This window comes from Nymphalis io, chromosome 4 (genome assembly GCF_905147045.1).
Source record: "Nymphalis io chromosome 4, ilAglIoxx1.1, whole genome shotgun sequence".
NCBI lineage: Eukaryota > Metazoa > Arthropoda > Insecta > Lepidoptera > Nymphalidae > Nymphalis > Nymphalis io.
In genome coordinates, this window is record NC_065891.1 from 10,070,059 (window position 1) to 10,096,418 (window position 26,360).

At 33.1% G+C, this 26,360-nt stretch overlaps 1 protein-coding gene across 1 annotated transcript; it reads left to right on the plus strand.

Annotated features, from left to right (window-relative positions):
- Positions 1–622: 622 nt before the first annotated feature.
- Positions 623–26,080, plus strand: LOC126781822 (eukaryotic translation initiation factor 5B). Its single transcript, XM_050506886.1, has 18 exons — positions 623–840; positions 921–983; positions 1,180–1,337; positions 2,858–4,023; positions 4,463–4,627; positions 4,924–5,058; positions 6,037–6,255; positions 6,826–6,939; positions 7,134–7,361; positions 7,837–8,019; positions 8,135–8,296; positions 8,451–8,581; positions 9,007–9,139; positions 9,656–9,763; positions 10,556–10,720; positions 10,785–10,892; positions 11,783–11,944; positions 25,014–26,080. The coding sequence occupies exons 1-18, from the start codon at positions 794–796 to the stop codon at positions 25,119–25,121; spliced, it is 3,555 nt and encodes a 1,184-aa protein (XP_050362843.1). The 5' UTR covers positions 623–793; the 3' UTR covers positions 25,122–26,080.
- Positions 26,081–26,360: the final 280 nt, after the last annotated feature.

A 26,360-nucleotide genomic window follows, 5' to 3' on the forward strand; every position in this document is an offset into this window, starting at 1 on the left:
AACTTTCGGAACACTTGATTGTTTCCGTTTAAAAAATGTTACACAATTATTATTTTTAATGTATTAGGTAATAACTACCTATGAGATGGCAAAAGTGCATAGATAACAACGGTGCATACTTTGATTTATTAAATATATTTTACAAAAAAAAATTGACTTTATATTCCTCCCGTACAAAACGACAATTTCATATGTAATAATATTATATAAACATTACCTTATAGACGAAAAAGTTGTTAAATTCGATATCTATAATTTATTATTGAATAATTTCCTAATTATTGTGTGCTGATGTTGTTAAAATAAACAATAAAAGATAATAAAGCTAATTTTAAACAGTTTTCATCCATTTGGTTTGGTTTTTATATATAGGTAAAGTCGTTACATTCTATCTATAAAGTATAATGCCTAGAGCAATGAGGCATGTTTTTGTATTTTCGCGTGAAGTACTATTGTCTAAAATACATATTTTATTAATGTTGAAATTAAAAATAAATCTTATAATAATAATAATAATAATAATAAGTCTAATGCTTGGAGTTCACACATTCACAAATAAATGATTACAATATTCTTTTGTAATAAGTTTTTGTTATCTGTATAGGGCTGAAACTTTTTAATTTTTTCATTGACGTGCCTGACGTGAGAAGAGTAAGGACACGACGACGAGCGATATATTTCGGCTTAGCTCAATTAGTGCATTGATTACGTTTCACATGATAGAAATCACTAAGTATTTGCTAATAGAACATTTCATCACAGGCATCGTGACTTAATAGAGCACATAAATATAATGGGCAAGGCTAAAAAAGGGAAGAAAAATCAGGCTGCTGAGGATGGGTAATTTTCTTGCTATAACATATGTTAAACTTATTTTGCATGTATTATAATCTTAATATTTAATTTTAACATAATTTCAGTGATAGTGATGTGGAAACTACAGCTATTGAAAGCTCCAAACAGGTCCAAAATAAAGGAAAGAAGTAAGTACCTTATAGGTTATATGTTATGCTTACTTTCTATTAATTAAAATTAAAAAATATTTTTTATATATATTTACTAATAATTGGTCATATAATAAACAGATATATTACAATGTATATGTTCATATACATTATCATGTGCTATAGTAAATGTTGATAACTGAATCATTGTTCATAACAAGTAAAAATTTTTCAGGAAAGTAGTTGAATCAGATGAAAGTGAAGATGAAAAACCAAAATCTAAAACCAAGCAGAAGAAACCAATTGATTCTGATGTTAAAGAAGTCACAAAGAATATAAAGAATGTATCAATTTCAAATAAGTCTAAGAAAAAAGTGGATGTCAGTAATGAAGGTAAATTGATATACTATTTTAAATATATTTGGCATATAATAAGTTATAGTATAATAAGGCATATTACTCATAAAAAAATAAATATGATAAAAAAGTGTAAAGTTAGAAATCATTTATTTCCATTCAGGATAAATGATGTATATATAACTTGTCAAAAAGTGTAACTATTCTTGCCGGTTCTTCTCGGTAGAATCTACATTTCAAAATGGTGTTACTTGAGTAAAGTATATTTTGATTTTATTTAATATACGAATTTGCTTTACAGTTGTTTGAATAAGAGCTGTTCTATATTTAAATATAGAATTTCAACTAAAATAATATATTAAATAAATTATTAAAACAAAAAGGTAACATTTAATATAACTGAAACAATGTGAAATTTCTATTAAATTGAGACTCACTTTTAAAATATTGGTTTGGCCTAGAATAGAGATAGGTGCTACATTATACTGTACTTGATCTTGAAATACTTTGTATTTAAGTAAAATACATACTTTTTCTTATTTCTATTCTCAATTCACATTTATACATTTATATTTTGTTTATTTTGTGGGTGAATTTGTTGGCATTATTATTCTATTATTAGTCACTATTGTAGTTTTGTGTCACAGTACATAAAGTTAGGCCCCCTCGCAGTAAAGATTAACTTTTCCTTTGCTTCAGACATTTGACAGTATAATTGTGGTATTCATAAAAAGTATTTTTTTAGTACATTTTTTTCATTGCATATAGTTTCCTAAATGGTATTTTGCATTCTTTGTAGTATAAAGATATTGGAGATAGTAAAACTTCCCAATAGCAGGATCCTGTATGTCCATATTAATCTTAGAATAGGTTAGTAGATAAGCAACTTACAATTAGGTGGTAATTTATATAAGCTTTTGTAGAACAGCTTCTGTTTAGTAAAGAGTATGAACCATGTATGTATATATGAGTATGACCATTAAACACAACAAAAATTATTGTGTATTATGTGAGTGAATTGAAATAACTTGTAAACTTGGTCTAGAAAATTTTATGCCATGGAAATTAGCAATTTTATGGTGTATATAAAAAAATGTGATGTGTAAAATTGTGGTATTGTGCTTCACCTAATAACAAAATATCCGAAAGCTCATTCTTCAGTTTCACCTCAATTTTGTTGACATCATATTCTTCAAAGTCTAATAGATAAAAAATATGGCACTTCTTTTCACTTCTGCTCATGTCTCTGTTTGTATCTGTCTATTGGTTAAATATTTAAGAAAATCGTCACTATCAGCTACAAATTAGTTTTGTGTTAAAGTGTTGATTTATATTATTTGAAAAAGTATATGTCGAATGTTTTTAAGATTGCTAAGAATTTTTTATTTTTATAATGTTGCTATGCCTATTGTAAAACAGTAATAAGTATTTTATTACCATTACAATGCCTGGTGTTTGAATCTTTTAAGGTTTTTCAAGGCTTAAGTTTTCTACACCATAATTAAATTTAAGCATATTTACATTTCATTAAATTAATCATTTTCTGTTTTTGTTAGATGAATCAGATAATGAGGTTGAGGAAAAACCTAAGAAGAACAAAAAGAAGGAAGAGAAAAGTGCATTTTCTCTGCTAGAAGTTGAAGATTCGGCAGGTTCAGCACCTGAAGCACCTCCTTCTTCTGATGATGAAAAACCTCAAAAGTCTCAGAAAAAAGGAACACAGGAAAAGAAAGAACCTGCTGGCAAGAAAGGAAAAAAAGCAAAGAGAAAGAAGGATGATAGTGATGAGGATATAGAAAAAGTTTTAGCAGAACTTGAAATGGAGTATTCAGGAGTTAAAAAAGATGCAACACCTGCACCTGAAGTTGAGAAACCTTCAGAAGTTGTTGAGGAAAAAAGTAAAACTAAGAAAAAGGGTAAGAAAGATGACCCTCAAACGGAACAAAATGAAAATGAGGCTGACGATAAAGGTAGTGATAATGAAGCTGACGTAACAATAAAAACTGCTGCACAAAAGAAAAAAGAAAAGAAAGAAAGGGAAAAGTTAAAAAAACTGGAGGCAAAAAAGAAAGAAAAAGAACTAGAAGGCAAAAAAGATATATTGGAGCCAAAAACACCTGCAAAGTCAACAGAAAAAAGGCCCGAGAAACCTGCTGAAGAAAAAACAGAAGAACCCAAAGCTCCATCGGAAGAGAAAGAAAAGGATGGTGAGGGTGATGCGCCAACAGGAGAAGGCAAAAAAAAGAAAAAAGGAGAAAAGGCTGATAAAGATGATAAAGGCAAAAAAGGGCCTACCAAAAAGACAATAGCAGCTATGCAAGAAGCTTTAAAGAAAGTAAAAGAAGAGGAAGAACGTTTGAAGAAAGAAGAGGAAGAAAGGATGAAGCAAGAAGAAGAGAGAGAACAACAGCGCTTAGAAGCTATAAGATTAGAAAAAGAACGTAAAGAAAGGAAGAAGCAGAAAGAAAAAGAAAGGAAGGAAAGACTGAAAGCTGAAGGCAAATTGTTAACCCCCAAGCAAAAAGCAGAGAAAGCTAGAGCTCAAGCAATGCTTGAATCATTAAAAGCCCAAGGCATTGAAATTGGATCTGCTGAGAAAAAATTACCTCCTAGACCTGGAACTAGAATTAAGCCTACCAAATTAAAAACACAAATGTCACAAGAAGCCCCCAGCACTCCAGCGGAGGAAAAGAAGGCTGATTTAGAGATTACAGATAAAAAAGTGAGTGTTTTTATTATTTTTCTTTTCTGTATTACAATTAATTCACTCTTGTTTTTAAAGCGAGTATTTCATGCCCACTATTGAAAAATATTTACACTGCTTATTTTTATAGCTTATTTATTATAACTTTAATACATTATTTTTAATTTATTATTCCTTCAAACGAGGCGTGAAGAGGCATCTTGCGGGCCGGCAAGGCGGGGACGGCTAGTACAGAACATTCTTCCCGACTGTACTGGCCGTCGTCGCGTTTGGACTCTACTACCACTTACCATCAGGTGGACTAGAGTCATTTGCCATCCCGGCGCATATAAAAAAAAAACAGAAAATTAATCTAGTCTAGAGGTTGTTGTATGAGTATATTTAAGTTTGAGGCATTAATAATTTATTAATAAGTTACTATTTATTAAACTTAATTAATATTATCTGCATTCCTCAGGAAGAACCTCCAAAAGAAGAAGAGAAAAAAGAATCAGAGAATGAGTCAGTAAAAGATGCATGGGATGCTGAGTCTTCAGAGGAAGAAGTAGAACCAGCTAAACCGGAACCTGCTCCGCCAGTTAAAGAAGTAAAGAAATCTGAATCAGTTGAAGAAAAATCTAAGGTTATATTATATATAGCATCTTATTTTATTATAAAATTTCAAGATTTTTAACAAAAACGATTAAAAGTAATGTTTCGTTGTCTAAATTTTTGACACAATTTTTTTAAAATCAAAATAAATTTTATCCTAATAGCTGTCGTACATATATCTGTGTATCTGCTATAAATATGAATATTTCAAAATATTTGTTTAATGATCTTATAATATTTCGTTTGTTTATTATTTGTGTTTAACTTTAGCAACAAACAAAATGTATAAAAATCATTAAAAAAAAAATTGTTTTTTTTATTTAACAGAAAGATGAAGATGATAGTTCAGATGAAGAAGATGACGAAAGTTCAGAAGAAGAATCAAGTTCCGAAGAAGACTCGGAGGAGGAACAAATGACAGATGCGCAAAAGAAACGTGAATTGGTTTTGAAGAGATTAGAGGTAAACAATGATTTATTTAACAAAAAATACTTATAACAAAATGTTATGAGTTGTTTATTATGTTAGTAGTGCTAGAAGTAGTAGACACTATAAATGCAAACACTGTCATTGCTTAAATTCAGAAACCTTTCAAAATTCATCTAGAAATAGTCTGACATCATTATAATAATAATAGTTAAGTTCTAGAACTTTAGTAATAATAACACAATACAACTTAAATATTCAATTATTTCTCTCATTTGTATTTTGTTTTAAGCAATTGTCACCTCCATTGACAAAATATTATTTATAAATATATTTTCTCTATTCTCTATTCTCACTTTACATCTATTCCGCTCACTGGTGGTAGGGCTTTACTGGTGGTAGGGCTTTGTACTGGTGGTAGGGCTTTGTACTGGTGGTAGGGCTTTGTACTGGTGGTAGGGCTTTGTACTGGTGGTAGGGCTTTGTGCAAGCTCGTCTGGGTAGGTACCACCCACTCATCAGATATTCTACCGCAAAACAGCAATACTTGGTATTGTTGTGTTCCGGTTTGAAGGGTGAGTGAGCCAGTGTAATTACAGGCACAAGGGACATAAAATCTTAGTTCCCAAGGTTGGTGGCGCATTGGATATGTAAGCGATGGTTGACATTTCTTACAATGCTAATGTCTAAGAGCGTTGGTGACCACTTACCATCAGGTGGCCCATATGCTCGTCCGCCTTCCTATTCTATAAAAAAAAAAAAAAACCTCAATAATATCAGTGTTTCAAATATTTATATTCAAAAAAAAAAAAAAAATTTTGCGCGAGTTATTAATAAAATTTAATTAATATATAGTTAATGCGAAAGTGAGTTTGGTACCCTTACAGTTTCAACTAATCGATCATGATGAAATTTTGCATACACATTGTCAGGGGTACGTGGGTACATAACATCTGTCCTCCTCACTTTATCTTTTAACCCCTGTTGACCTCATATATGTCTTTATTTAAACAGAAACGTCGCGAGGACAATGAAAAGAATAAAACGAATAATCCACTACGAGCTGCTGTTGTGTGTGTGCTCGGTCATGTCGACACTGGTAAAACTAAGATTTTGGACAAATTGAGAAGAACCAATGTGCAGGATGGGGAAGCAGGTGGAATTACACAGCAGATTGGAGCTACTAATGTGCCCATTGAGAACATTAAGGAACAGACTAAACACGTGAAGGGCGTAAGTTTATTGTAAATGTTTTCCTAGAGCCTATCCCAATAGCGGGAGAAGCAAAGACAAATGAACAACATTGAATTGACATGATATCATTGGTCCTTGAAAAATATAATAATGAAAAATATCATTGGTCCTTGAAAAATAAAAAACATAATTAATGGGTATTCCATTAATTATGGACACATAAATCAACTGGCTATGAATCTTTTAAATACAAATGACTGCATATTTCGACTAAAGAGAAAGCAACTGGCTTCTATCTCATTGAGAAAAGCTTACTCAACAAGTCTAATTAAAACCTAAGGGGTTTATTGCAGATGAAAAAAAAAATATTATGGATTCCTTGAAAATTGTGTTTTGAATGTCGGTGAATTTGCTATAGTTATTAGAAATGTTATGTTTGTTTATGTTTACTCTAACTGTTATTGAAATGGGCTATAGTCATTTTGTACAAAATTTTATTTCCATAATGTAGTAAGCATCTAAAAATTTTCATCAGCTTGTATATTTTATTTATAATAAATGACCGTTATTTAACTTACTGTTTATTGCATAAATTTAATTTTGTGACAGGTGAACGAGATAGCATTCAAGTTACCAGGTCTGCTTATTATTGACACACCTGGGCACGAGTCGTTCAGTAACTTGAGAAACAGAGGTTCTTCACTGTGTGATATCGCCATTCTTGTAAGTTTTACGTCAAATATCAATTTTATGTTCTTATTTGAATAGGATAATGATATTTTAATTTAATTTAAAAAATATTATGTGATATTACCATTCCAGAATACTAATCAGTTTTCTATGTTGGATTTTTATTTTTTAAATATAGTAACATATTAATTTTTATTACAAGTAATTCCTTGATATTTTCTTGACAGGTAGTAGACATTATGCACGGGCTGGAACCGCAAACGATCGAGTCAATAAATCTCCTCAAACAAAAGAAGACACCATTCATAGTAGCGTTAAACAAGATAGATCGTCTATACGACTGGCAGAGTGCCCAAAGGAAGGACATACGTGACATACTCAAAATGCAGCAACCCAACACTCAGTTGGAGTTCGAGAAGAGGAGCAAGGATGTCATCATACAGTTCGCTGAACAAGTAAGTTCATATTCAGTGTGCTATTTAATTTATATTATTATAAAAAAAAAACCAGTCTGGATATAATTAATTTTAATATATTAATCAATTCTATTGGTTTCATTAATATTACAAAACTGAAAGTAAATAAGTACTACCCATGTTGTATTATTATACTTTTTTTTATTATAATTTTTAATTGTGTATTAAGTAATAATAGGATAGTAGGATGGTTCAGCTTTCCTTTATACCACACTCTTTAGTTGCTTGATCAAGCGGCAGAGTTGACTTACTTATTATTATATGTAATTTTTTTATATGTTTACCTAGTAACTGCTCCTGAGGTCTGAAGAACTGAGGTCCTGGGCTAAAACCTAGGTCAGGTCAATAAATAGTTATTGGTTGTCTCTGTCAAGAAATACCAAATGAGCATGGTCACGAAGTTATCGTTTAAAATCATCATATTATTTATATATGAAATGAAAATCTCTTCCAGGGTCTAAATGCAGCTCTGTTCTACTCCAACCCGGACCCGCGCACGTACGTGTCGCTGGTGCCCACGTCGGCCGTGACTGGCGAGGGCATGGGCAACCTGCTGGCCATGATCGTGCAGGCCTGCGAGGGGCCGCTGCACAAGAGACTGATCTTCTCGCAACAGTTGCTGGCAACTGTTCTCGAGGTGAGATTTTCCACCCATTGAAGCGAACATATATAATAACCAAAGTATATTGTTATACAATAAATAAAATATTTTTATTTATAACTATAGATGATATACTTTTAATTTCTTACAGGTTAAAGCTATACCCGGATTGGGTACCACAATCGACGCAATCCTCATCAACGGTACCCTGAGAGAAGGAGATACCATGGTGTTGGCGGGGACAGACGGGCCTATTGTTACACAGATTAGGTCTCTGCTTATGCCTCAACCCATGAAGGAACTTAGAGTCAAGGTTAGTCCATTATTGTTCATCAAATTTTGGAAATATCATTGGTTTTTGATTCATAAAATAATAATCATTTTTTTATTCACAAAAAATAAAGCTTGTATCTAGGTCTGAACAATTAATAATGCATCAATTATATAAAAAAAAATTGTTGTTGTAGAATGCCTATATAGAGCACAAGGAAGTTGTGGGTGCACAAGGAGTTAAAATTGCTGCAAAAGAGTTAGAGAAAGCGATAGCAGGACTGAACCTGCTCGTGGCTCAGAAGCCGGATGAAGTCGACGTGCTAATGTAAGTAAGTTTTAATTACGTGAAACCTTGCGTGAGCCTGACTATAATAATACATAAAAAGTGTTATATAAAAGAAGCTTACACCGGTATATACCACAGTTATCCACAAAAAAATGGATTCTATACTGTCAATGATTTTACTCTAAAAACAAATAAACTTGGGAATGTCAGCATAATATGAAGAAAACTTAACAACTTTAAAGTTATTGTTTTAAATAACTTGGTCAAAGTGTTGTTCCTAAATGATCTAATTATGTACAAATAGTTAGGTTCAGTTTTATCTTATTAATAATTATTTAAAAATATAAGAGGTATAGTACGATCTCGTTTGCTTTTCAAGAGCTTAGTTCAGAACCCTGCTCTTGTAAAGGTTGGAAAATGAATGAAAAAGTTTTTTTTTTTTAAATATTGAATAAATATTTTAGAGAGGAGGTAGCTCGTGAACTGAAGTCCGCTCTGTCGTCGATCAAGTTGTCGGACCGCGGCGTGTACGTCCAAGCCTCTACACTTGGTTCCCTTGAAGCATTGCTCGAGTTCCTCAGGACTAGCAAAATTCCTGTAAGTGTTCCGAAAATTTTATTATCAAATAATCAGTCTTTGAGATAGCTGTTACTATCTTAAGGTATTTTTACTTTAAAAGACACGACACAACAAGGCAATGAGTTTGCCTCTATTTCTATTTGGAAAAAAATGTCTTGGGACAAATTAAGAACTTTTTTTGTTCAAAAAATATGTTAGAAACATTAATAATGTTGATTTAAGACACTATCAATAATTAATAACATTTAAGTTACTGGCAACCTTTCATTTGGGTAGTAACTATGATCCGATAAGTTCGCCTTTGTGCATTTTTTTTTTTGCTTTTATTTTGTTAAGTTTACTCCTGTATGATTATCTGTGTGCAATAAAGAGATACACAACAACAGCAACAAATATATAATTTATAATATTAATGATATATTTTTTAATTTGTTGGTTATTTTATTATAAATTGTTATTAATAACATGTATTATAAAAACATAAGAAAAAACTTTTATATATTTTAATTAATTTTGCTTCGGTTTTCTTCACAGTATTCCGCCATTAGGATAGGGCCGGTTGTAAAACGTGACGTCATGAAAGCGTCCGCCATGTTGGAACATGATTCGCAGTACGCAACTATTTTGGCTTTTGATGTCAAGGTAAGATGTTATTGTTATGTTTTTTGAACCAGTTTAGTCGATACGATACGTGCAAATGGACAACCTGACGGTACGTGGTCACCACTGCCCATAAACATTGGTGCTGTAAGAATATATACTTAAACCGCCAATGCGACGTCAACCTTGGGAACTAAGATGTTATGTCCCTTATACTGACGCAATGACCCTTTTAAGCGGAACACTCTAATACTATGCAACATCTGATGAGTGGGTGGTACCCAGTCAGATGGGCTTGCACAAAGCCTTATCAATGAGTAAAATAAATTCACTAGGATTAATTTTTCCAGTAGGTTTTATCTATCATGTCTAAACTTTATATATGTCTATATTGATACCTCTCTAAGCAGCTACAGGCCCATTTTCCAAAAAATCTTCCATTTTCATACATTTATTTTTACATTAAACGTCACAAATGTTACAAAAATGCCACTTCGATTTTTTAACTACTATGAATAATAATTTATTTACGAACAATTCTTGTTGCTTTAAGAAATACATTCAAAATTAGAACTTGAAAGTGATATTGGAGAAATGGCCGCAGAGAGTTCGGCTATTTTTGTGAACAGATATAATAAAAACGTGTCCAGCCTGTTCCAATGGCAGAAAGAGTCGAGATAAACAAATCGTAGATTTCCTTATTCCATGCGATTTCCTAATAGCAATGTTCTCGATGTATCTTTCATTATTTACAATACAACATTATTGCACTTGTAACTACGTATGTTCACTTGAATTGAACTCCCAAAGTTCCAATGACAACTTTGCCCGTAGATCGAACGCGACGCGCAGGAGATGGCCGAGAACCTCGGCGTGAAGATATTCGCGGCGGACATCATCTACCACCTGTTCGACAAGTTCACGGCCTACCGCGAGGAGCTCAAGCAGAAGAAGCGCGAGGAGTTCAAGCACATCGCCGTGTTCCCCTGCAAGCTCAAGGTGCGCACCGGTGGCGTGGCGGGTGCTCACGAGTCGGCTCTCTCTAACTCCAACCTCTCCACAGATCCTGCCGCAGTTCGTGTTCAACTCGCGAGATCCCATCGTGGCGGGAGTCATGGTGGAGGCGGGTATCCTGAAGGAGGGGACGCCAATCTGCGTGCCCAGCCAAGAGGTAACACTATTGCCTTTTGAATACGTTGTCGTTAATCTTTACGAATATTATTTCTAAAATATAAGTGTTGTATTTCACTATTTTCGAAAGCCAAAACTCGAGTCCAGCAGACATGTATACTTGGAAAATGCAAATATATAATATAAAACAAGTAATGTAAATGAACAAATTATATAAAAACCAAGCGTGCCACTTTTTAGTATCTTACGTGACGTCATAAGAAAGGTCTTGGCTCGTCGAACTTAGTTGAATACCTTGCAACCACTCAGGATCGCTCGCCACAAATAATCTCACTTTAGTAGTATGTTTTCCTGAACAATTCAAATACTTTATCGAGCTACTTACGCTCACGTTGGCTTGGAGTCTTGGCCCATTGAATTGCACGCTACAGAGCGTTAACACTAAATCCTAAATTTGATAGAAGTATGATAAAATCATGTATATCGCGTATTTAAGCGCACACGATTTTATCAATTAATTTTTATAGCGTATTAACAAAACACAACACTTTTGTTGAGTGAAAGCCGCAACGGATTACTAATTAAGCGGGATCCAATAGCTAGCCTAATTATTATACACTATACTAGAATTGAAGCAAAAAAAAAAAAAAAAGAATTACATAAAATGATTTTATACTTTGTACTGTAGTACGTAATTGTGCATTGTGTACTAAGCGCGCGTTTAATGAGAACGGAACGAAACTTTGTCAAAGTATATCGAAAACGTCGACAGTGAGCGAAGGAGCGTTAGACAAATAAATTCTTAACAATAATTTTCAGACTGGCAAAGCAAAAGGGAAACATAGTTTTAGTGGATTATGTCTAAAACTGCCAGAATTATTTCTAATGATTTACTATTCATAAAAAAATATCACAATAAATTTGTTCTAGTTCGTGGAACTGGGGCTGGTGACATCTATCGAGATCAACCACAAGCAAGTGGAGACAGCCCGCAAGGGACAGGAAGTCTGTATCAAGATCGAGCCGATCCCCGGAGAGTCGCCCAAGATGTTCGGTAGACACTTCGATGAGACTGATATGCTAGTCAGCAAGGTAATTATATATAGGCATATTATTATTCATAAGATTATATTATGTATGTATTATAAACCTTCCCCTCAAAAGGGAAGGGAGGCCTTATCTCAGCAATCTCATTTATAGTATATTTTAATGATTAATATCTGTCTTTTATATTAGTAAACAAAGGGAACTACGTACTGAGTTCCTTGCCGGAGATATTTGCTTGTTTATGGAAAGACTTAAGTAGATGAAAAAACATTATTGTATACATTTAGCAGTTTCTTTAAATTACTTATTGGTAAAGATAGAAAAAAGAGCTTTGTTTGTCTCCGATGAGAGGTTTTTTTTTATTACATTTTATACACAAATAAAAAATCCTTACTATTAATAATAATAGGACGAAATTTAATGTAGTCAGACAAAGGTATTAGCAAACCATCGGATTATTTAATATTTTAAACCCCCGATGACGTTCACTAGACTTTCCGCGATCACCAATATACCGGTGTATGAATTCCGAGATTTGTCAAAATTAAAATTAGTGTATTGTATAATTAATTAGTTTAGTGTAGTCGGTTTCGCCCACAACGACTTTTCATTATGTATATATAATTTTACACTTGTCGTCGTTTCTCTGCCCTGAGATGGTTTATATCATCAGTACAGTACAGTAACAGCCTGTTAATGTCCCACTGCTGGGCTAAGGCCTCCTCTCCCTTTTTGAGGAGAAGGTTTAGAGCTTATTCCACCACGCTGCACCAACTGCTATCATTAAAAATGATAGCAGTTTTTCTTTGTTATATTATTATCAAATACATTGTCAGTAAAGCTGCTAGTTACTTTTTTATTATTATTTATTTATTTACTCCATGATTTTATTGTTATTGATACAATTAGTTCGTACCCTGAAATTCACAGGCATGTGGGCACTACTCGTTCCTCTGTAGTTTAATATTAATTATTACTAAGATTATTATCACTAGAATTATTAAAATAAACTTAAATTAAAAAAAAAAATAAGCTAAGAAATATTTATATTATAGTTTTATTTAAAATACCGTTTGCAGTTAGTGTTCGAAGTTACATGTTGATTAACTTTGATGGCGATTTTAGTTTTTTTTTATGTATAGAATAGGAAGGCGGACGAGCATATGGGCCACCTGATGGTAAGTGGTCACCAGCGCCCATAGACATTGGCATTGTAAGAAATGTTAACCATCGCTTACATCACCAATGCGCCACCAACCTTGGGAACTAAGATGTTATGTCCCTTGTGCCTGTAATTACACTGGCTCACTCACCCTTCAAACTGGAACACAACAATACCAAGTACTGCTGTTTTGCGGTAGAATACTGATGAGTGGATGGTACTTACCCAGACGAGCTTGCAGAAAGTTCTACTCTCTAACTCTTTTGTTTTCAGTAATTCGACCGTAAGTGTGTTGTCATACGCACAGACGTGTGGATTACACGTCATAGTATTTATAAAAAAGCCTCCAAATTTCTTCGCAGTCTATAACGTTGTTTGTCTTTTTTTTTAAATTCAAAGATTATTTCGTAATTATTGAAAGATCATGTCAAAAGTTTCGCATTAGACTCTATGGTAGTAGGATTTCGGTGTTTGTGTTCTTGTGTTTTAAAAATTAGGTAGGTATTAAATTTTTTTTAAATTCTACGCATTTCTTCGAAATCGTTGCTTTTAATATTAATAATTACCTACGTTTTTAGACGTGACTGTTTCAAGCAAAGTAGTAAATTTTGTACAAATTACAATAAAGCGTACGCTAGCCAGATTAGTTGGTTGTTCTTTGTATTATTACAAACAAGAAGACAATTGAAAAAACAGCAAATAGAATTATAGTCAGTAACTAAAGTATTAACTTATTTTTCAAAACGAATAAATAAATGTGCGATGTATGTTATTAATACTGTTCAGGGGGTATTTTTTTTCAACGTATAAAAAAGTGTTATTCTTACATTGACAGCATAGACAAATTTATTTTTTTTGAAATAATGGCCTGATAGGTGTCGAAGAAAGCCATCTACCACTTAAAAAATAACAATTTTTTTTTAATTTATATTATTTAACTGGAGTGGCTGCCTTTTATGTAACTCGATAACCGACACCTCGTAACAAATTGAAATTTGTAAAAACAGCAGGTGGCAGCTGACTTCTGCAATTTAGGTAATTTAGTTTATGACGACATTGGTTACATTTGACACCATGTTGACTGATTTACATTACAGAAAATATTTGTTGAAATGACTTCATTTGACTTCTCATATCTCCATTGTTATAGAATATAATATTATTATTATTCTTCCTTCTAGGGCGGCTAGTGCAGAACATTTTTACTGACTGTACTAGCCGTCGTCGCGTTTGAATTCCACTACCACTTACCATCAGGTGGAGTGGAGTCATTTGCTTTCCCGTTTTATATTTAAAAAAAAAGATATCAACATGGCTGTCCTTTCAAAAAGTCTGACTTGTCAAAATTAATATGGTTGTGTTAATAACTCATTTTTCGAAAAAATGTCACATCACTTCTTTCTGCATAACTAGATCTAATTGGAATATAATAACTTTAAAAAATAGGAAGTAGATAGTATGATATGTCTCAAGAAGATATAATTTGTTTTTCTTTTCGTAAATCCTACCCTAAGGATCGCACTTACAATAACAGTTCGTAAGTGTCCCACTGCTAGGCAAAGCCTTCTCTTTTTCTAAGAAGAGTTTTATTATTGCTTATACTACGTTGGTCCACTGTGGGTTTGTTGTATTATTATGTCAGAATTACCTTTAAGAAATACTTCAACAGCACGAGATAGACACACACACACACACACACACACACACACACACACACACACACACACACACACACACACAGACACACACACAGACACACACACACACACACACACACACACACACACACAAGTGTAAAAAAGTTAAGCACGGTATAATTCAGTGACACTAGCCCCGATTCGAACCCGCTATCATCGATTAAGATCATCGTGATTGATTAATTTTGTTGTGGAGTATTTATACGATACCACTAATTAAATTTAATTTTATTTGAATATTGAATTGTAATTGTATATTTGAAAGTCAATCGAAGCCACACCTTCACGGACATCATACACAAGATGATAATTTACGTTTACTTAACACATAGTGAGAAGCCGAGATGGTATAGTGGTTATAACGCGTGAATCTTATTCGTGATCGTGGGTTCAAACCCGCGCAAGCACCGCTGAATTTTAATGTGTTCATAATTCATCTCGTTCTTGACGGAGAAAGAAAACATCGTGAGGAAACCTGCATGTATCTAATTTCATTGAAATGCTGCCACATGTGTATTCTACCAACTCGCATTGGAGGAGCGTGGTGGAATAAGCTCTAAAGCTTCTCTTCAAAAGGGAGAGGAGGCCTTAGCCCAGCAGTGGGACATTAACAGGCTGTTACACATAGTGATATAAATTTTCCTCGACACATTACTAACACTTTAAAAGCATATGCATGTAAATGACATCCGGTAATTTAACTTATAATAAAATCCAGGAAGCCGCATCGACATAAACATTAAATATACAGCAGATATTGGACACTACGAATAATAATATAAAATTTTTATTTAGCGTCCGACGTCCATAGTAAAATCGTACACATGTTTTTGTTATGTAAATTAGATGTAGAAACAGGTTTCTATTAATACAACCGAATGAAAATATCTTCAAAGATCAGATATAAATGTACATCACCGAAATTAATTAGTTATATATTTTTTTGTATGTATATATCAAAGGAACGCGCGTGAAAGTTTTATTAGCACGTTAATAATGATACCTTGCGATGTTATTCTACGTTATATCGTTAACATAATTACTATGATTCTATTATTATTGAAACTTTTGATCTTTCATAATTAATAGAAAATCGAGTCATTTGTCACTTATTTTTATTATAATTGTAATAAATATAATTGTAATTGTAAACTGTCGATTGGTACTGGTGAGCGAGTCACCTTTGATACGCGCTTTGACTTTGCTCAATGGTGTCCTGGCCTGGAATCGCAAGCCTCGACTTGTTTAACTCATCACCTGCTTTATTTCGCAAAACGGCAGCGGAATACATACTATAATAATTAAGGAATAAGTGTATTAATTAAATAAGTAAATGCTTTAAGTTCAACCTGTAATGTTTACTTATATTTTGTAAATAAATAAATAAATAGTTCGTTATATAACATCGGGTAACTTTGGTAAACAAGCAATTGAATTATAATCAATAGATTTAATTATCGTGTTCAATTGTTGTTCGTCGAAATCTCGAGTTTCGTATAATATAACCAATATATATTGAATCGATACTAATATTATATAATAACGCGTGAATCTTAACCGACGATCGTGGGTTCAAGCCCGGGCAAGCACCACTGAATTTTCATGTGATTAATTTGTGATTATAATTCATCTCGTGCTTTACGGTGAAGGAAAACATCGTGAGGAAACCTGCGTGTGTCTAATTTCACTGAAATTCTGCCACATGTGTATTCTACCAACCCGCATTGGAGCAGCGTGGTAGAATAAGCTCCAAATCTTCTCCTCAAAAAGAGGAGAGGAGGCCTTTAGCCCAGTAGTGGGACATTCACAGGCTGTTACGGTACGGTACTAATATTATAAAGCTATAGACTAATGTAATTAATGCGGAAGATATCAATAATATCATTTGGTAAATGTGATGAAAACTGTGAAATTCATCACTTTTACCGGTTGCTATTAATAATTCAATAAGGTCTTCGGTAAAAGTAATAAAATAAACAAGAAACGAACTTCTTTGGTCAGTAACAAATAGATTAAACTCATACCACAATTTTGACGCAATGAAAATAACGTGCTGAGTAATAATTAGGTGATGATAATGATTTCCTCTTAACCAATTTCGACTACGTGGGTAATTCTCAAGAGAGATTGGGCAACTGCGCGGGACATATTATAGTGCACAAGTGTGTGCGCAAACACTCTCAGAAAGAGTTCACAGGATCAACGGCTTTACATATTTTCCGAAGCAGGGGAATGTGAACACTACCGATTTCCTCGATGGAATAACGTTTTACTGACCCTAACTAGACCAAAGAGGCAGTCACTACTATCAGGAACTGAAAATATTATACAATCATAAAAAAGATATTAAAGTATTTCAAAAGTAATAGAAGCAACGTAAGTAGTAAAATATTATTTATTTTTGCAAGAAAGGCTTGCATAAATAAAAAGTATAAGTTGCACTCGCCATTTTTTGTAAATTTATTACATTTACGAAAAGTAAGGTAAAAGTAATAAATTATTTACTTTTATCTTAAATTTCTGTTATCCTTACTCATATTATAAGGGCAAAAGTGAGTTTGCTTGTTTCGTCTTTTGCCTCTTAACTAAATAACCAATTATTACGGTTAACGGCTGTGAACGTTGTTACGGGTATGAGCTGGACATTGGGTTTTTAAGACCACTTCTTCACATGTGGGTGAAGCCGTGGGCGTAAACTAGTTATTAATAATTTATAATTAATCACACTTAACGTACTTTCATAAAGTATGTGTAACTCGGTACAGCCCACGGAGGCAGAGTTTAAAAGTCACACGGGTGAAACCGCGCGGAGCAGCTAGTTATGTTTAATTACGATTTGAAAACAGAATTGCATACATCAATAAACCTTATAATGGTGAATATTGGAAACTTTAAAAAAACCTTTGACATGACATTTCTGTTTATTTTTTATTTCGTTCGTATACTTTTGGTGTTCTGGTGAACGCGATTGCAACACACACCAAATTGTATTTGGCGTGACATCAATTATAAAACGTTTTGGTTACATGTAGGCTTCTCAGTAAGAACATTCTCGAAACTTGCCGCAAACGGTCGTTAAATGTCAGAAAGTGATAAGCGACATTGGCCATAATAATCATAACATTTCAATAATACACGAATCCAAGTAGTATATCACCATAAGTCGGTTGTGAACTTTTTACGAGTGAGTAATGAAGTGAGTTCTTACAGAATCGCATTACCGCGCTCGATGTTAAACCATGATCCTAAGTTATCCAAAGTAAAAGATTATATATTTCTATCGTCAATTATAAGATCAACTTTATTAAAAAAATAAGTTGTAAAATACTTTGTATAATATTTATAACCCACTCAAAGTTTTTTATGTGGTAAATATACACAAATTAAATTATAATTGATAACATTACGTATAATTAGTTCATATCCACGAAGACTCGTCCCAATACATTGTGCTTACCAACTAACAATCCCTATACATGAACCGTGAGGTTTTTTTTCTTTTATGCGTTTCCCCCGGTACTCGCCGGCGCTGATGGCGCCGGAATACCCACTAAAAAACCAGCGGTACCCACTCCGTCTTTTCGAGGGGCGTCACGGATTCGCGCATCGTACCGGTAATGACACAGAGCTTACAACGGGGCAGGTTTTAGGAAATTTTTTAGAATCTTCTTGTGATGGATGCAATCGTTGCCACATGTGTAATAACGAATCGGCGTTGATGAAGCGGCGTTGATGATGGAAGTAGCTCCGGAGCCTATTGTGAAAAGAAAATAGGCGGTAGCTCAGCGTCAGCCCCGTGGGATATCTGTTACTTACGTAATATACGTCTCTAGTTCTATAAATAGTGCATTGAGACAAAAAAAATGTCATGCATAGTTTAAACTATCGAACCATAGTTTTTATTTCCGTTTTCGCTCATCTAGATAGTGTACGTAAAAATATTTGTATTTGCCAATTACGAGTCTTGTTTATTTGTTTTAGTTTCACTAACGGTATTCAAAATTGTGAGCTTAAAATAGAACTCAATCAAAACATTTTCAAATTATTTAATACTAGCGGCCCGACACGACTTCGTCCAGTTTGATTATACAATTATCTTATTTAAGCCAATAATGTAATGTAATAACTTTTATATACTTTTATGTAACCTTGGGTTACACTGTTGCAATTTTCGTTGGGCAACATAGGTATTATATGTATATATAATACCTATGTTACTCGCTAATAATGTAGCTTTCTATAGTTGAAAGTAATTCTAAAGTAAAGTAATTGGTTATGTAGTTTTTGAGCTCATCCATAACATACATACAAAAAATTAAATTCTCTTTATAATATAAGAATATATAATTAGAATCAATAAGGAATATTATGCAATTAGCACGTCCCTTTACATAGCATCCGAAGTGCAAATGTTTTGATACGAGAATAGAACGGAAACAGTATGTCGTTGATGTGTAGTATTAAAACACGCCGTATTGATATTTGCGTTGTTTAACTCTAAACACACGCGTCTCCTACGTAATATAAAACAATCATTATTTTGTGAGTGCATTCGCATTTGATGTCATTGTCAATATTATATTAACATACGACATAGGACCGCCTTTGCATTTTAATTAAATGTACAATAACTCATTTATATAAATTTGAGATTCAAGTGACGAATTTATCGAATGGATTTTGTCCGAAGGTTTTTAAATGTGTTGAGAATATTTTAATGTCTTTGTAAATTTTTGACACAGACTATAAAATGTTGTTTTTGTATTAACACTACAAACTGTAAAATAATATACTTTATTTCGTTCATATATGATTTTTTTATAGAATAGGAGGGCACGCGAGCATATGGGCCACCTGAGGGTAAGTGGTCACCAACGGCCTTTAGACATTAGCATTGTAAGAAATGTCAACCATCTCTTACATAGCCAATACGCCACCAACCTTGGGAACTAAGATTTTATGTCCTTGTGTCTGTAATTACACTGGCTCACTCATCCTTCAAACCGGAATGCAACAATACCAAGTAATGCTGTTTTGCGGTAGAATATCTGATGAGTTTGTGGTACCTACCCAGACGAGCTTGCACAAAGCCATACCACCAGTAAATTTGTTGATTGTGATATATATTTCATCCTCTATAGGGTATATGTTTGTCCAATGATAGTGTTATATAAATAAACAATGACTAGCTCTTTTTATATTTTACATAAAAATATATATTTATATAATTAAGCACAAGTAATTTTATTTATTTTCTATATATTTGAATATTTAATGGTTTTTAGAATATTTGTGAGCTGATGTCGTAATGCTTTGAAATATTTAAAATATTATTTGAATTTCTAGAAGCTTAAAAGATTTAGAAATACATGTGACATATTAAGTTATACTTGTAAGCGATACCCACATTTTAATATACACAAACTAGAATTAACTTTTCATTGAGCTTAACTTAACTCATTGAGGAGCAAGCATGAATACAGTACCCCGCCGCGCGTCTGCATTGAGCACAACAGGTCACTAGGTCACATGAGGGGTTGTTCCTCCTGTTATTCACGTATTTCTATTCTTAGTAGCCTGAGCCCTTTATGAAATAAATTAATAAACTACATTTTCCATTGCGTCCTTGGTTTTCCAATATTCTTTAAGAAATTTGATTTTATATTGGATTTATTTTTTTTTGATTTTATATTGCCTACAGCATTTTATTGTCTATAGATTTGTATGACGATCTAGACTATATTTTCAAATCAAACAGTAATAATTTATTGTTTTGAGCCGAGATGACCTAGTGGTTAGAACGCGTGAATCTTAACCGATCATCGTGGGTTCAAACCCGGGTAAGCACCACTGAATTTTCATGTGCTTAATTTGTGATTATAATTCATCTCGTGCTTGACGGTGAAGGAAAACATCGTGAGGAAACCTGCATGTGTCGAATTTCACTGAAATTCTGCCACATGTGTATTTCACCAACCCGCATTGGAGCAGCGTGGTGGAATAAGCTCCAAACCTTCTCCTCAAAAAGGGAGAGGAGGCCTTAGCCCAGCAGTGGGACATTCACAGTCTGTTACTGTTTGAAATTTGATTGAATCAAAAAACTTATGAAGATTGGATTTAAGTGCTTATCGTGTGCGGCGCACTCAAGGTGCGACGAATGATTAATATTTCTTACAAAGCGAACGTCAATGGGGGTTTGACGGCCTTATTGAGGGGTCGATGTGATCAACTTTATTTATCACGCATCTCAAATAGTATACGTATCTGCTCATCCGCCTTACTTTTATAATTGAGTATTTGCTAGTTTTATAATATTAGAATACTTTAAAAATTAAATATTAGTTTAAGTATCAAGTATTTGGAGGGCAAGAAAGTGATATTGCATAATATTTTATTTTATATAAATATTTTTAGCAGTAAATATGTAAATAGATACGCTTATCAAATTATCTTGATTTAAAATCGAAAGCCGTTTAGAAGACATCAACGTTAATTTAACTGTTTCCGAAGCTATACTATGATATCTTTAAGTTTTATTTACAATATGATATTCCCTGTGTTCATTGAAGCTTGTTACTTAACGTAGCCCGCATCCTTCATTGAGCAGTAAGCATGAATGTAGCACTTGGTCCGCGGTTTCATTGATCACGTCAGGTCACTAGGTCGAGGGGACTTGGCTACCTAACGATGTGCGTTACACTTACTACACTAATGCTAGTCACGCAATCAATTAATTTAATACCTAACATACAAATGTAATGCAATGTTTGTGGTTTTTTTTTTAAATGAGACTATACTTTACTAAGTATGTTTTAATATTTTATTTTTATTTCAATAATCTCGACTCACGAATAATTTTCAATGGCAGAATTGAGATTTAATTTTCATTTGTATAAATTTTTCAACTTTAATTATGATACTTGTATCTATCACGTGGGTGAATAAAGAAATAATTATGTTTAAAGTATAATAGCTCGCCCTACATAATGCCATATAGCGCTCATTAACGTTAAAGTTTCGAATGAAATCTTTGGCATAATGACAAATATAATGTAAATCAAAATATGTAATGTTGATATTGAGAAAACACGGTAGAATCAATGTTTCTTTTAATCCTCGTTTTATAAAGCAGTCGTTATGAACAGAGCGGTTTTCCGTCACCCGCACGAAGGTCGTTTTATTTTCGGCCGTGACGTCACGTGACGGCTTTCCATGCATTAGGTAAGATATGAAGCGCGTGTTGTGGGTTTGAGGCTATACTTTAAAAAAAACACGTTTTCACACTAACTTTATCAATCATCGTACCTGTTTAGTAATTATTGTTTCATTATTATAGAAACATATATTATAATACACTTCTTCAAAAGAGTAGTTATAAAGTTTTTTTTTTGTTTCTTGAAAATAGTAAATTTTCATTAATTTAATAAGTCCTAAATTCATCAAGTTTTTGTAAGTTTGAATAAAGTTTATTTCGATTTTGATTTATTCTCGATCAATGTCGACGTTCAAATCCGGATACTTAATTTCAACCCAGTGCTTAATTTGTCTTTATAATTCATCTCGAATGATATTCTACGACACGTATACCAAACTGCAGTTTGGTGAAATAAGCGTCGCGCTTAGAGAAAATATTGCCTTTTTTTCGTCCAACAATAAGTAACGCTTTTAAATTGCGTTACTTATTGTTCGAAGAATTCACTGACGAATAGGATCGACGATGTACTTAGCATTTAACACAGTTTGTAGAATAAGAAAAACATTGTAAGGCAATTATAGATTGCACATTTGCATAAAAAACTAGGCATACGTACTCGTATGTTAGGCTCGACAAGTAAGCCGAAACCTTGTAAAATGTTCTCACGGCTATGAACAAAGTAAGCTCGGATACGTGTATAGGAATTATTGAAGTTTGTTTCTAATCTCGCTGAGAAAGTTCGAGAAGTGTTTACATTGTTCGAACATGTGGCGTTATTAGTGTTCAGCATGCTATTATTATGTTCAAGAACTTCCCGTATCACGTCCTAGTAATATAGAGATTTATCGTTTCGCTAACAGCTCGACCCAGCTCCTCCCGATCGAGCATATTAAACATAATTAATCTTGTGAAATTCGTTGTAAACTTACGAAACAGCGATCATGTTCACGCGCCCTAAATAAATTCTGTACAAAATAAACGTTTTAACTAAATGCGAAATTCATTCATATTGTCCCAAGCCAATCGACCTAGTCCATGAAATCTGGTATTTGGATAACTGCCCAGCTGCATCGTTTTAATTAAATTCGGTTTACTAGAGCCTTCGAAAAAATATATAAAATTAGTTTTCGAAAACTCTTACTGTTTAACGTATTTTTATTTGAAAGCAATTATCAAAAATGATTTTTTTTACAATTTCCTTGTCCCATAAACATTAACTAATGAATGACATAAACAATACGATAACATTCATCACCTTGGCGAACATTCGTCGAAACGATTTGAAATGTTAAAAAGTTCAAACACTAAAGGCACTATACGGGTCTGTTTTATTGCAATTCTGTATAACGTGACGACGAGGTCATACAGATACGAGTAAGCGAATATATCTTCTGTCTTTGGTAATAAGAAACACTTGGTGTTCCGTGTTGCTAGGGCGGGGGAACGCACACCAACACATGCGCCATGGTAGCTCCCACACAGACGCAATGACCGGGTCAAATCCCATTCTCGAAGCTCCATTGATATTTCGCATCGCGGTTTCATTGATGAAACTTATTTGCTTTGCAGTCTTGTAGCATATTCGCAATTCACGAAAGACTAACATATATATGTTATTGACAAAGTGTGTTATTCATGATTGCAGCATTTTATTAAGGAAAAATATCTTGACTACCACTGTGCACTGTGCATACACACACATTATATATAAGATAGTTATGATATTATTATTTTCGTATGCCAATGAATGCTTCAAATTTATTTATATCTTAATAAAGTTTTATCAATTTTCAATTTTTTTTATTGTTTTTCATTACATGATGATATTTTTGTATTCTTTTAACAATGCAATTTTTTAAAGTCAAGTCATAGAATTGTTATTGGAAATATACTTTTCATAGCTTTAAGATTCACAGGACAGTCGTTCAAGAACATATTGTATTGTTTTAATTAGACCCTGTAGTCTGTATTTCTTGTTTATTACATTATAAGATTTGCTTAACAAATTTTATTATAGTACGAACAATCGTCACTTAAAGATTTGTCGTCGGTATTACGATGTATGTATTAAATAACCTAACACAAAATATATTTTAAATTTTAAACACTATTTAAACCAAATTTATTCTAAACATTTAAATATATATATATTGAATGCATGAATGCAATTCAACCCAAATCGCAAACTCTAAACTAGATGTGCCGCGCCTCGATTCATTCAGTATCCCGGATTAATTCAATGACGTCAAACCTCGAGGGGTTGTTGCAGCGATCGCAAGACGGAAGCCAGGTCAGGGGTGCGGCTGACCCAGTTCCATGCTTGCACAACCTGATCTAATTCCGAGTGACGTCATACTTCCATTCAACCCCGGAAAGTTGAATCGATGCTCCAAAACTAGGTCGGCTTGAATGGGCCCCCGTACATTCATGTTCTATTTTTAACATCGAATTTTTTGCATTATTATTATAAATATAATTAATTATAGTGGATATAATTAATTCTATTTATAAAAATTTTTGGAACGTAAAATATTTTAGGGTATAGAAAATCATATTCTAACATACATATGTTGCAAATAGTTGGAGAAGTCATACTCTGTAGATCAAGTGCGGTGTCCCACGAGTACTCGTGAGAATCAAACCGTTTTCGTTGCTTTTATTGAACCAATCACCACCACTTAACTTATTCTATCCTCTGATGGTGGTTTTAGGATGAAAACTCCTCAAGTTTTTTTTTACGAGCCCCACTCATACACTTTCTAACGAGGGTCTGATGTATTGAGGTGGAATGAGATGAAATTGAACACTTCAATGGCTATATAAATGTGGCCTATATTTAGTCTTGTTTAAGATCAAATATTGATGTGGACGAAGCAAATACAAAACGGATTACCGAATGCTCGATTCGTATAATTTACGTTAAAGATTAGCTGTGCAGTAATTTTTTTTCTATGCAGGCATTCATAAAATTGTTATATTATTTCAGTTTAGTGTTCAAATGTTTGTAAATATGGAAATATAATAATAATGACGATATAAAATAACATTACTTTGTTTCAGATATCGCGCGAGAGTATCGACGCCTGCAAGGATTATTTCAGGGATGACCTAATCAAGACCGATTGGCAGTTGATGGTCGAGCTGAAGAAGCTCTTCGCTATCTTGTAAAGTGTTGTAGTGGAGACAGTATACGTCACTTAGGATCTTTTGTCGTTGCGTCACACGAGTCAATTCGACACGTGATCTCGCATCTTAATATGTGTCTACATGTCGTTTACATGTCATTTGGATTCTATATTTGCTTTTTTATAAAGCTCTCAACCTAATAGTAATTTATGTGGTTTAAAATTATTGAACACCCTCAGTCTGTTCCATCTAATTATTCCGTTGTGTCTGAATCTCAGGACTTAATAAGTATATAACTAATAACTGTCGTAATGTAGCCGCGTCCCCGTAGATATTATTTTCATACGTTTTGAACCACACTCTTGTTTTCAAAATACAGCGAGCGTTCAATAATACCTCACTCTGTCGTCTACATACATATGTAAATAGTCCATTAGAAACTATTTATTGAAAGTAAAAACGCGTTTCATTTTCAACCTTTTGGTATCTTTCATTGGACGTCAATGTTAATCGATTTGAGAGAAATAATTTGCAATATAATATATGCCAGTTATATTCTATATAGACATTTTATACCACTAATTCTTTGTACATATACGTATGATTTATTTACTATTGTAACTTTATGTAAATAATGTGGCAACACTTGCATTTTTTTTTATTTATGACTATGTCAGAGGGTGCAATAATTGATCTCGTAGTAACGTTCTATTGACAATGATCGGTTCCTTAGTATCAAATAAAAATAGGAATAAAATTGGGTTAGTGATTTAATCTTGATAATAATAAAAAAAGTTATTAATGACAAAAGTCACTTAAATATATATTTTTTAATTGTCACCCTTTCTGACATAAGGTTTTAACGTGACAAGGAGTCCACATAAAAGATACAGAAGGTTGTACTTTTTGTAGGTATTATCCCTTTTTGAAATGCTTATATTATATGGATGGAATCGGACATATTCTTATATTGAAGAAATTTTAATAAATTACAAAATACGCACTTGAATTTTATTTTCCCTTCTTTTTCTTCTAATGATTATATGCAGTAAGTGAGCATGTTTGTGTGACATTGAAACTGTTTTTATTAAAGGGTTAGGTTAGGATTTGATTATCTAACACAGATAAAAATAATTTCACCGAATGAAACAAATTCGATATTCTGAATTTATTGTTAATCTAGATATCACTTTATTATGGATTATAAAAATATTTAATGATGTAAACATTATTTGGTTCGCGAAGATTCTGAACATAAATAACAGGTCTTTTTATTATTTC